The sequence below is a fragment of the Rhea americana genome, unplaced genomic scaffold (genome assembly GCF_003343005.1).
Source record: "Rhea americana isolate MKP2758 unplaced genomic scaffold, rheAme1 scaffold_95, whole genome shotgun sequence".
Lineage (NCBI taxonomy): Eukaryota > Metazoa > Chordata > Aves > Rheiformes > Rheidae > Rhea > Rhea americana.
The window spans coordinates 3,218,410-3,230,682 of record NW_028187144.1 but is presented as its reverse complement, the minus strand read 5'-3'; the positions used below and the strand labels follow the sequence as shown (position 1 = coordinate 3,230,682).

Below are 12,273 nucleotides of genomic sequence, written 5' to 3'. Positions count from 1 at the left end.
GTCCATTTTCAAGTGCAGATGATTCTTGCCTCATCCCAGGAGCGGGCTTTATCTYTGATGCAGGGGAGAGAGGGCACCACAGCAGCAGGTCCTTTACCAAAGTTCTTACTGTRTTTCCTTTAAATTCCCTGATTTCCAGATTCGTCTGATAACTTCAGCATCTCAGACTCTATCTGAGAAGTTTCTAGGTGCTCCCAGCTATGGAAAAAAAGTGAGCTGTGAAGCCTTTGATACTAGAATAGAATCTTAACAAATAAACCAAAAATATTTTATTTGTAAATTTCAATTTTAAAGCAAATTTCATGATACTTGGGAGCCTGACCCAGGATTTTTTAACATCCGGGGCTTGCAATGCTGTATTCAATGCATGGCTTCTCTACCGAGGCAACCAACAAAGTGTGCTAATTAATGCCATCTGTGGAGATTTCTGGGTGTAACTTGCATCTGCTGGGACCTGCACTGAGACCTCACGACTCATTTCACATAATCAAGGCTTTTATTAAAACATCTCTCTTTCCTCTGCACCCCACTGTGTTAGCCACAGTGATTATTTTGGGACAGCGTTTCTCCTAAGGGAGGTATTTGGCCATTATGTATAACTCAAAGCAGCAYGCTGAGAAATTCTTGATAATCTGAGCCGTATCAGAGTGGGTGGGTTAGACAGCAATACGTGGCTGTGTTGGATAGCTACTTCTAACCCCGGCTATCGAGCACCCTGTTGAGTGGGGAGGCATTTCTCTAATATTACGATAACTGCACTGTCTCCCATTGATAGCATCTGACTCAAACCGCCCTGCAATCAGGTTCAGTTTATTATTAAAATTCATACCAGCCGTTCTACCCTCAAAATCAGATGTGTCATCCCTAGGTAGGAGCAAACTCAATATTTAGCCACTCTATCCCATCTCCAGAGCCGCATCATGACAGACGGCATCAGTTAACAGCGGTAATTAATTTTCCACGGCAGCTTGGGGGAGTTGGGGGTGGGAGGAGAAGCTTCCGAGTATTAATACGGAAACTTCTGAGGCAGCAATTCATCCCCTCCCTCCCTTCCCCTCCGAGGAGACATTGCAGTTGTTATTCCAAGATTTAAACTCGGGAGCTGCCCTCGTTTTCAGCTGCAACCTCTGCGCAGGGCGCCTAAAGCGCCGCCCGCGCTGCGCCGCCCGCGGGGTGTGCGCGCGYGCGTGCGTGCGTGCGCGCAGCTCCGTAAACCCCACGTTAGCGGGTCACGGCGGAGGAGCGYGCCCGGGAAGGGCCCGCGGCGCGGCGCGCACAGGCTGCCTCCCCGGGAGAGCCGCCGGAGCTCCCTCCCGCACCCCTGCGCTGCAGGGAAGGCGCTGCGCGCGGGCCGYCACGGCCGCATTCGCAGACGCCCGTGGACGAACACACAGAGGCTTCCCGAGCGTTTGCTGTTAAGCTGATTTCCAATTTTACCCTCCGGAGCCCGTTCGGCAGAGGCAGCGTCGAAGGAGAGGCAGCAAATCGGCGCTGCTCCCTGCCTCCTGCGAGGACGCGGTGTCCTTACRGAAGGACTTTAACGCCTGCTGCAGATTTTGCTGTGCCCAGTGTTAACGTGGCGGCGGTCCTGAGCCGCGGGCAGACCCACGTAGCTCGGCGAGAGCCCGGGTTCGCGGGCAGCCTCTCGCGCTGGCTGTCAGGTTAGGGCTGCCGCAGGCAGGAAAACACCGCGTGGGCTCCCCAGATTACAGGGACCTCAGGGAGTCTCTGCTGAGAGGATGGCAGCGGATGGCTAGGGATTGTCAGCGGTACATTTCAGAGGCCCTCTCTTGCCTTACCCCAAATAACTAAACAAATCTCATGGGGGCATAATGCACCGTAGCACTTCCATCCCCCCGTTATGGTCTGCTGGGGATAATGTGGATTACAGCGCTGTTTGGCTGGCGGCTGCGTGCAGAGCCAGACCGTCGTAACATGATTCAAATCCCTTCCCTAACTCAGAGCAAATTTCCTTGCTGCTTTAAAAAAAGGTTATRACTCAAATTGGCCCAACAAACTGAGCTGTGACCCTTTCTGAATGTAAGGCTAAACTATTTATGCTCTCCTTTAAATATGGTTCTTTTCATAATTTAATGAGTTCCTTTGAGTCCCACAAAGACCAGGAAGGGTATTTTTATAATAAAGTTGCATTTTCTCACACATTCAAAAGAGTTAAGATTGYGTACACAAAGCTAGTAACTCCTTGAATAAAGACAATATTTTTTACATAGGCATGCACAGACCTTAGCAAAGTGTCAGGGCCTGGCTGGGCTGTGATTACACTACAATAACATATTGTGTAAGATTGACCTGTGGGGCAAGGAAAGAAGCCAACCGAAGAAAAAGAAAGAAAAAGGAAGATCAGAGGGTGGTGGAGAAGACTAAAGGACTTAGTCTGTTCTGCCTATCAAAAGSCTAAGGGGAGATAAAGTTATTGCCTGTAATACATCAGAAGAATTAATATTCCTGGTAAATACTCTTCCGGCAAGGATCAGAGTGGTGAAAGAGCAGTTTAAGTGAAAGGGCAGGCTTAATGCAAAAAAGCCAGCAGCATAACCTGGCCCTGGAAGGAAGGAAGGTGGAAGAGGACTCCCGGCAGAGCAACGTGTGGGACCAGCTTCCCAAAAGTATGAGCTGCCTCGTTGMGGAGCTCAGGGCCCTGACCTGGCCACCAGCACTGCTCCGTCCAGTACACCGCACTTTGCCATCCATGGGGTTTCTGGCTTCATGGTGCTGGGAAGCAACATGTTGGACATGGGCACCCACCTTCACTCAAGGGTACAACTAGAGCTGCTTGGGGGGACTGTTATTAATGGTGGAAAAGCAGAGAGGTAGTCGCTGAGCTGTCTGTATGTGGAGCACAGTGAACATCATTATTTATTCCTTCCATACASTGAGAGAGCATAAAACTTTCCCGGCAAGCTGAAGCCTTCAGCCAGCAGGATGCTGCTCCTTGAGCAGCTCCCTCTAGTTACAATGGCCTCAAGGAGAGCAGTCATTGAGCTGGTGAACTCACGCTGCCTTGTCTTGCCTCTCCAAGGAGAGACTTCAGGGTGACTGCATGCTTGAAGGAAACCCAGGTTACAAGGTAACGCATATAATATGATTGAGAATGAAGGTGACCTATAAAAGTGCAGTAAATACACGATTTTCTCTGCTCAGCAAGTGCATTTTGATTACAGCTTAGCACCAGGTCTCAAGGTGCTGTTAGCATTCTTGGGAAAGCTTGTGAAAGGACAACRTGCAAAAAGCGGCAAGAAGGACAAAGAGGCTCCAAAACAAAACCCAATCCTATCTGTGCCCATGCCAAGCATGCAAAATTGAGGGTGATGGTTGCAAAATTGGCTCTCCCTGGTTAGAACTGCCTTTGTCAGCCTGTTGTAGAAAGGGAAAATAGCAGCAGATCAATAGAGGTATCTGCACTGACGATCTCAGAGTTTTCTCTCTTATAATACACCGAATAGCTCATAAGCCTTCTCAGTTAATAAGCCTTGCTGTATGAAGAAACAAGTTTCTTTWTAAGTGTGTATTTCTCTACCAACTTCTGGGCTTTTCCTAAAGGGAGAGGTAAGTTAAGGCTCTTGTCTCAGTCACAGGCCCAAGTGGTCATCTCAGCGGCAGTGTGCTGGTGCAGGCTTTCAATGACACCTTTAACTCTGCTCAAGRATCCTCTTGATTTAGCTTCATGACCATGAGAGCAGCACCACATACAACATTTCTGTGGAGGATACTAGGGCTCCCCTGCCCAGTACTGCCCAGTGAATATTTTACGTGATGCCACATCGCTGATTAACACACACAGTCAACAACTACAGGCCGTCCATGAGGACTGGATCCTACCATGCCACTGAATGCCCCTTTTGAAGGACAGGGGCAAGAATAGAGGTTTTGGTGCAATTTGGCTTTAATGGAGTTACGCACATTGGCACTGATTGAAGACCTGACCTGTGTGAGGGATGCCAATGTGCATAAGCAAACACAAAAATACGATGCCTGTCATTTATTATTTTTTGTAGTCAGCCAGGAACCTGCTCATTTGGGTGCTGTGTGGATATATAATAAAACAATCCCTTTGCAAAAGGCTTGCAATTTTAGTCTAAGTACAAATATTCAAGCCTTAGAGGGAAGGGAGAGAAATTACATTACTCCTAGCCCTTGTTTCCTAGCAGGCTTGTATTTATCGACCACATACATACCTTAATACAGTTTTCACTTCGCTTGTCAATTGTGAAGATAGATTTGGGGGCTGTCAACAAAATGTTACAGTTGAAATGACCCAGCTAGAAATAATAGACTATGAAACATCAAAGTAGTCGTAATACTATAAACCAACACAGAGGAATACATTAAGACTTTTCCTTCTTCAGGCCCCTCACATCTTATTCAATCCAACAGGACAGTTTGGAGAGGATTCCTCTGCCCCAACTTCAGATGTCTCCACACCAGATCACCGTGTCTGAGAGACTGACCGCAGCCTCCATCATGTGTGATCCTTGGSGGAAAATGACCACCACGAGAAGCAGATCCACCTGCCTTGTCTTAGACACCAATTTTACRACAGGACACCTTGCCCACTAGAGCTGTTTACCTTTCTGTTGCCAAGGAAGAGAAGGGAAGATGACTAGTTCAGATTTTGATGTCTTACTTGGAGACATCTAGATTTCGCCAAGGGATCCTACTGCTCTCTGGCACTGGAAGGGARTGGATTTAATGGGTGCCTTTTGCAAAGCATTCAGCACAAAGGCATGGAGCTACCTTTCACAGAACCTTTCACATCACGTTTCACAAAACAATGGTGAAATAGTGAAAAAGTTTTGGGGAAACTGAGCAAGACATCGTGAGTGGGAACCAGTCTTAAAGCCTTCCTATTTACCMTTTAGGATGGGAACTGTGTAACTGAGAAGCACCTTCAAAACATATTTCACTTTACACTTTATTTCCTTTTTCAGACCAAGGAGGTTTCTTATCCCCTTCCCATCTGCCTGGTGTCACAACAAGCACCTATRGGAAAACACATGAAACTGGTTTCCCACTGAAACCCTATCATGTGAGGGTGAAGATTCCCTTGGACACTTCAYTTATATGTAGGACCCTTTCCTAGAAGCTCCCATTTATTTCCAAGAGAGTTTTGCCTATAGATCCTGGTCTCAAGAGCAGCAAAGTCAGTACTGACATTGCTCTTCTGTCAACTGGGCTTTGGATCTGAACAGTGAAGAATTTGGCCACAAGGGATTTGCCCTTATAGTGAAATGCCCTATATATTTAGCAGAGAGGCACTGAAGTATCAATTTATTTCGGTACATCTGAAGACAAAATCCTGCAGCTCCTAGCATAGAGAATCTGCAACTGAACTGATTAAAATCAGGTCTAATAGTAGATGCTAGGAGAGCAGTTAGTGGGTATCCCTTTCTCTACTTGTGGGGCCTCACCACACATAGTGACATTGGCACTGAAATTGTTATAACCTATGATAACCAATTTTTTACTTAKTTTTTTTTATAATTGAAGTGATGGACGAAAGTAGCAGGAGACAATCACATAAAAGGGGTCAAGTACAGAAGCATTCATTAAAAAAATCTCTTTATGCACTTAAGAATGCAGCTATTTCTTTCAGCGAAGTGCTTATCCATTCGGGCGGCCAGATCTCTTAAGATAATAATAGGGCTGCGGGTTTTTTAAATAGCTTGTGTTGGTGGCAGCGGAGGAGTGCACTGCAAGTGCTGACATGAAAGTGAGGCAGCACCCGAGCGTTTGCCCTGGCTCCTCTGCGCTGCCACCAGGCTGAGAGCAGTCATGGAGGGAAATCCTTCCAGAGCTGCCACGGTGTTAGAAATGACCTCTTCCCACCAGCACTGCCTGATACTGGAAATACAACTCTGGGATATTTGCCCTTTTGGGGGGTATTGCTTTTTGGATCTGAAAGTGGAAGAGCTGAGATGTTGTTTCCATGCTCTGAAGAGGGACCTACCCCATCAATGGACCTCCCTGCAGCTCGGAGAAGATGCCCCTTGCACCCCCTTCAAGTTCCTCATGGGGACTTCAGTGGAGCCAAAGATAAGTTGTCCTGAGATAAATTCATTTCTGAGTTTCCATAAAGCTAGTCGAGCAGCGCTACAAGTCAGGTCTGCAAGGACTTCCAGCACAACAAGATTTGCCTCATTGAACTTGGTCATTCATTACCATGATAAAGTAATTAAAGTGTCCCAGTTGCTTTCTTCCCCTGCTGGTCTTTCTCTACGTGTGGTTAAAAACATTAGAGCTTTGGCACAGACAGAGCTGTTGCTGCTTTGCCAGTGAAAATCTCAAAACGTGCAAATAAGAGAAATGTTTTATGCGGTCTATAAATAGTTTTGCATTAAAGCAAATGTATTCTCCTGCTTAAAATAGCTTCACCTTGCAAATGGCTAAGGACACTTTCAGTGCCAGAGGAATACCTCCCGGCGCCCGTCAGGAGACAAAAACAGCCCTTTCCACCAAAAGGCAAACACGATCAACAGCCACAGACCCCTCTGGGCTGCCTCCCCCCCTCCTCCCTCCTGGTTGCTAATCAGCAGCACACTGTGCTTCGGTGTCAGTCTGGGGGATGGTCTAGGTGCCGGGCTCGTATCCTTCCACAAAAAGCACCTTTTATTCAGCAAACTAACTTTTTCAATCATTTTTTTCCCCAAGAACTTGCAACCTGAGTATTTGTTACACAAATGCAAGGAGCCAGGAAACTTTGCCAATTCGGGGACAGGGTGGGGAGCGGCGATGTCCCAAAACTGCTTTTAGCAAGTCCCAAGCCGCTTGCTTTCCCTCAGCTCCGAAGCAAATCCTGCGGAAGGACAGCGCGACCCCCCCCCCTCGCCAGGGCTGCAATGTTTTAACAACGCTCTGCCTCTCTCGCTCGAGCATCATTTCATTCCCCACGGAGAAACGCCGGCGGGGGAGGAGGGGAGGGCGAGAAGAGATCAAGAACGGRCAAATATTTGTCGCTCACCTTTAGGCTGTGCGTTGGGTTGACAACGCAGACGAGTTGCCCGGCAGCTGAGAAAACCCTCTTTGCCTTGTAGTGCTGAAACCTCAGGTGGATAAGATCTAACACAGCCCCAAAGCACTGGGTGAAGAAAAGCATCACAACTTTTGTGGTTGCTGCTGCTGGCGGYGGGCAGGGGAAGCAGCGGCGGAGCCCCGTAGTCCTTGAGCCCGGGGAGGGAGTGCAGCCGGCGAGGACTACGCTCCGGCACGGCTTAGCATGCCTTCATATTCATCATCAAAATAAGACGGGAAGAGGCTTGCAGCAGTGGGTCGGCCAATGGAAAGGACAGAAATGTTATCCTTGAGGTCCGGAGACAGCCAATAACGAATGCCTCCCCTCCAGAAACTCCCTGATGAATTGAGCCTGGCGGAGAATGTATTATTGAACATTACCATACATCAGCACGTTGCGTTTATCTTGTGATTACAGCCAGTCATACGTAAGGCTGTGGAGATATGCAGGCAAAATTGATTGCTTAATGTCTCCATTTATTAATTGACTTAATTTAACAAAAGAGCTCTCTAAGAGGAAGCCTAAATGCAAAGCACAGAAAAGAAGCCCACCGGTGAAACTGTTACAAAGTAGCAAAATAGATTAAATGGACTGTATTGCACTGAGGAAAGCAGCTCAGCAGAAAAATCAAATATGCAAAGAGAGTTACAGTTTCTTTAGGGGTTAAGCAGAAGTAGATCTCACCCTATAAATAGATTCACGTCTGTGCATTTTGTGGGCTTCAATTTGTTTTTTTTTTTTACCGCCCTGATGTTTTCAAAATTTCGTATTCAGCTATTTCACAAGGAAGACATTCCCAGCGCACTAATAACATCCCCCCCCTTATAAATAGGAGAGGTCAGGTCTCAGGTCTGATATAACTTGGAATAACTCCATTTAAAGTCAGCAGCATTTTCCTGATTTACACTCGTCAATGGATCAGGTCCATTGGACACAAAACATAGTAATTACTGGATGCTGGAAATACGAGAGCATAAAAAGGCACAGAGTATGCTTCTAAAAATAATGAAATACATGATGCATGAGAGCACACACACAGAGAAACTTGCACGGGGGGAGAAGTGGCATCTAAATCAACAGAATAATTAAACATGCAGAAGGCTTTTGCTTGTCACTCATATGCATATTGGTGGTCAGGAAATTACTAATTAGCCATTAGGTTGTCCTAGACATTAAAATAGGAATTAGGAAAGTGCAAGGAAAATAACATGCTTTTGTATAATATTACCAGTGCGTATCTACGTTGGTGGGCAGGGATCCTTCTCAAGCCATTGAGACTCATTAAACTTGAGGCCCCATAAGCAGGTTTTCCAGGAGGTGAAGGCACTGAAGCAGCCATGGGGACTAGAAAGCGCATTCATTTTGTGGGACAATCCTGTGTGATATGTTGCTCTGCTTGTTAATAAATCAAAGAGGGTTAATTTAATTAGCTCTCTGCCAGAACTTCCTATCAGGGCACTATTTAGGATTGCTAGCTAAGTACTCAGATGGCTTATTTAGCCCTGTGTAATCCTTCTCCCTTCAAAGCAAAACAGATAAAAGTAGCTTTTCTTTCTTCTTTTGCTTCTTTTTAAATGTGAGGCCAGCACTGGGGATCAGGATTCTGCTCAGGACGGAGTAGCCCACGTACAAAGCAAGCTTCAGTCTGCAACCAAATTGTCACAACTGCTAGTTCCTAAATCAATACTGCAATACGGGCTCTGCCACACTGCAGAGAATCTTTGTATGAAGGGGAAAAAAAAGAAAAAGAAAAAAAAGAAAAAAGGCTTGAGCAGATAAATAAGTGGGATATTTGTGAATGCTGGAGCAGCTGACAACAAAACCCAACCAAAAAAACATTAAAAGAGGGAGAAATATGTGTCTCTCCATTCTTAGCATTTGCTTGTAAATGAGAACAGGAGATAATTTTTGTCAGTGCTGAAAGAGACTTTGAGAATATTTTCAGACATGCTGAAGGACAAGGGAGGGAACTGCTTTGCTTCAATGTATCCTTTCTTTTCTGTTCCCAAAGTAACTGCGAGTATCTCTCTCTCTCTTATTTATTTATTTATCACTAATTCACAGATTGTAGCTGCACAAACACTTTATACTGGAGATCTCAGCCTACAAGTTACCAGCGCAAGTATTGTATATCAAGGATAATTTTACTCTTAAATGAGCAAAACCTGCCAATTATTTATGTTTGTTATTGCTACTGGGGCCTCTTGGGGTTATTTGTGTATCACTGGTATCGCAGCTCTGCCCACAGCCCAGCGCTCGCCGTGCTTTCCCAGGAGGCAGAAGTGCTGTGCTTCAACCCGCAGAGCCAGAGGACTATCTTCATCCTAAATGCATATACTGGCCACTGGGCCAGTAGGAAAAAAGGGAGTTGTCATTCTTGCAAAGAAAATAGCAAGCGGTTGTCTACACTGAGATATGTAAATCAGGAGTCTGCCACTTGGAGAAGAAGTGCATGGGGACCTTTAAGGTTGGGCAATGGACACTGAGGCAGAGCAGTTTGCACCTTCACAGTGCCTAAGTCCCTGTCTCACTCTGCGGTTATGTGCTCAAATATGAGTACTAAGTTTCTTAAAAACCTGGCTCTTGGAGAGCAAAGATGTCTCCAGAGGTCTGCACGTGGATGTCTCGATTTCAGCATGTGATGTTCTGAGGAGCAGCTCCCTGGTAGGAATATTTGTGGAAAACAACTAAAATAAGTGCTCAAAGCATCTGAAAGTAACTCCTGGTCGGCATGTGAGTTCATGCTCATGGCTATGCTTTTGCAAAATGTGTCTTACCCTCAAGCTATGTGGCACAAGCACTTTATATTGTCCATATTCTTTGTGAGTCAAGGCCCAAACACAGCAGCAGTTTGCAACATTTCAACAAGTGACTTAGCATCAGCTTGACAAGGGACCCTACATCAGCAGTGCCGCAGCGACGGGCCGTGTGCGCGCAGTGTCCTACAAGCCATAAAAGCTGAACCATGCCGTTGGGCATGTGGATATAAATCCAGGTCCTTCTGCTTTCCCACTCTCTCAACGAGCATCACTCCATTGCTCTGAATCCGTGATGGTCCCGATGGCTGCATCCACGCYGCTATATTAATCCCAGTCATTCATACACATTAATTGCTGTCTCATGTACCTAGTACAGTTTTGTCCTGRGCCAGCTAACACATTTCCAGGCAATGCAGGGGACTGCAGGTTGATAGCCTGGATCAGTTCCCAGTGGGCAGTTTGGGTGTGGATGACCTGTTTGGAGGAGGGAGGAAGAGGAAAGAATTTAGGCTCGTGTATGCAATGTTTGCTGTGCAACTTGGCCTCAGAGAACGAACCCTCATGGGCTTTATTTAGCTGTATAGAGGTAGCCAGAAGGAGGAGAACTAAGTCTACGGGAAAGATACACTTGATGAACCCTGTTTAGTTGCTGATTGCTAATTTCTAGAGATTGTTGCCATTATTTCCCAGGTAGTTAATTCTGTAACATGGAAGTTTGTGTGATATGGTAAAAGACCATAGGCTAAATCTTCATTAGGATCCAGATTTTGCCAAATCAGCAGCTCTAGTGACATCTTTATAGCATATGTGGGATTGTAATACTCTARCAGTTCAAACACTGGTGCTGCTGCGTAGTATTAACATGATAATAGGATCAGYGAGGCATAAAAGCTTCAYGAATCTGAAAAGTCAGGGTTAAAAWTTTCAATTCACTGAGCTATTAAAAAGAATTGCTCATGGTTTGCTCCCGCTAAAATTCGCATGAGCTACAAACACATGTGAATTTCTCAGCAGCCTTGCTCATCCCCGAAGCAGCTGAAAGCAGTCCCCATGCAGAGCTTGGCCAGGCTGACTYAGGTCTTTCTGCCAAATTTTCAGCCGTGGGGGTGCCCCAAGTCACAAAGCTTCAGGCTCGTCAGAGACAGGTAAGTTAGGAGGTTTTTATTACTCAGGTCCTGATGCTGCAGAGGATGTGCTTGACGTCCACCATCCAAAGGACCGAGCCTCTGAAGAAGCCACTGGCCTGATTCATCACTGCTTTGCCATCACTTATATAATTGAAGAGCCTGGGAGCTGGATGCTGCACGTACAATCCAATTTCTTCTTTAAGCCTCTTCAGGTACATATTCCCAGGATGAATACAGCAGACCTGATATTTGAAGACCTGCGCCTCTGCTTTGCTAGGATTATCACCAAAAAGCCCATCCAGATTAAGGTCAAGCAAAGCACAGAGCAAAGTGGATGGGAGCCTGCKGGTGGCACTAGGCGGAGGCAGGAAGGAGCTCTGCCTGCCCACCACTGCCGCCCTTCCCCTTGGGGACTGCGGCACCCGTGCTGACTTTCCCTTCTGCCTGCTTTGCTTTCAGCGGGAGCTGCTCAAGGGAAATGAAAACTCTTTAGAAACTGCGTGTGTCCAGGCACAGTGCAGCTTTGCAGGCCGCCAGCTTGCGAAATGCATTGCTCAGTCAAAACCAGWCACAAACATTAAATTGCAGGTTTCAGCTTGATTTATTTTTCCTTCTGCCTAGGTGCTGTGCGGGGGGTGACCCTTTTATGTCCTCCTTTTTCCTTCTGCCTGCTCCCATGCTTCCTCTTGGTCATCTCCGATAGGTCAGACACCGTAGGTGTACTGAACCGATGTCCTTTCTCACCCCGGCTTGTATAAATCTGGATTCATGCCACTAAAACCCAAGGACTGGCTCTGAGCTTTCTCCTGTGTAGCTGGCATGAGGCTCTCTGCTGTCACACGCAGCGGTAGGGGAAACCTAATGCTCCTCGGATGGCACTGCCAATAGGGTTTAGATAGGGTTTAGGTCAAGATCATTTTCTGCCTGGAAAAAGACTTCAGGAGCAGGGTTCATGCAAACTAACTTTAGGTACCTCTCATGTAAACATCTACATCTGGGTGAGTCACTCTGATTCCCTGGCAATCACAGGGGCAATCAGGCACTTTGGCAATGTGGTACCTCTGACTTCGCTTGGACACCAGCTTTCAGATGGCAGCCCAGGTGCCCTGCCCCCTCCTGCTGCCTTGGAGCAGGACTAACTCAGCTGCTGCTCCTCGCTCTGCCATGTCCACCGCTGGCCAGCCACAGGCCTCTTTCCATCATGGCAGGGCTGGCAGAGAGGATGCCTGGTGAAATGACAGAGACCCCAAACAGTAATGGTGAAATGAAGAGAGAGGAGATGACTTCATCTTCCCTTAGCAGCTCCAATAGCTAAAATTGCCACATTTCTCTGTAGGTCTTTCTGAGGTAGCTAGGT

General features: G+C 46.7%; 1 protein-coding gene across 1 annotated transcript in view; it reads right to left on the bottom strand.

The window, feature by feature from the left end:
• Positions 1-7,168, bottom strand: part of SIAH3 (siah E3 ubiquitin protein ligase family member 3) — a 45,302-nt gene extending 38,134 nt beyond the window's left edge. Inside the window, exon 1 of the mRNA XM_085324930.1 lies at positions 6,980-7,168. Within this exon, the coding sequence (XP_085181056.1) occupies positions 6,980-7,114 (135 nt within the window). The 5' untranslated portion in view covers positions 7,115-7,168. The remainder of the gene's footprint in view (positions 1-6,979) is intronic.
• Positions 7,169-12,273: the final 5,105 nt, after the last annotated feature.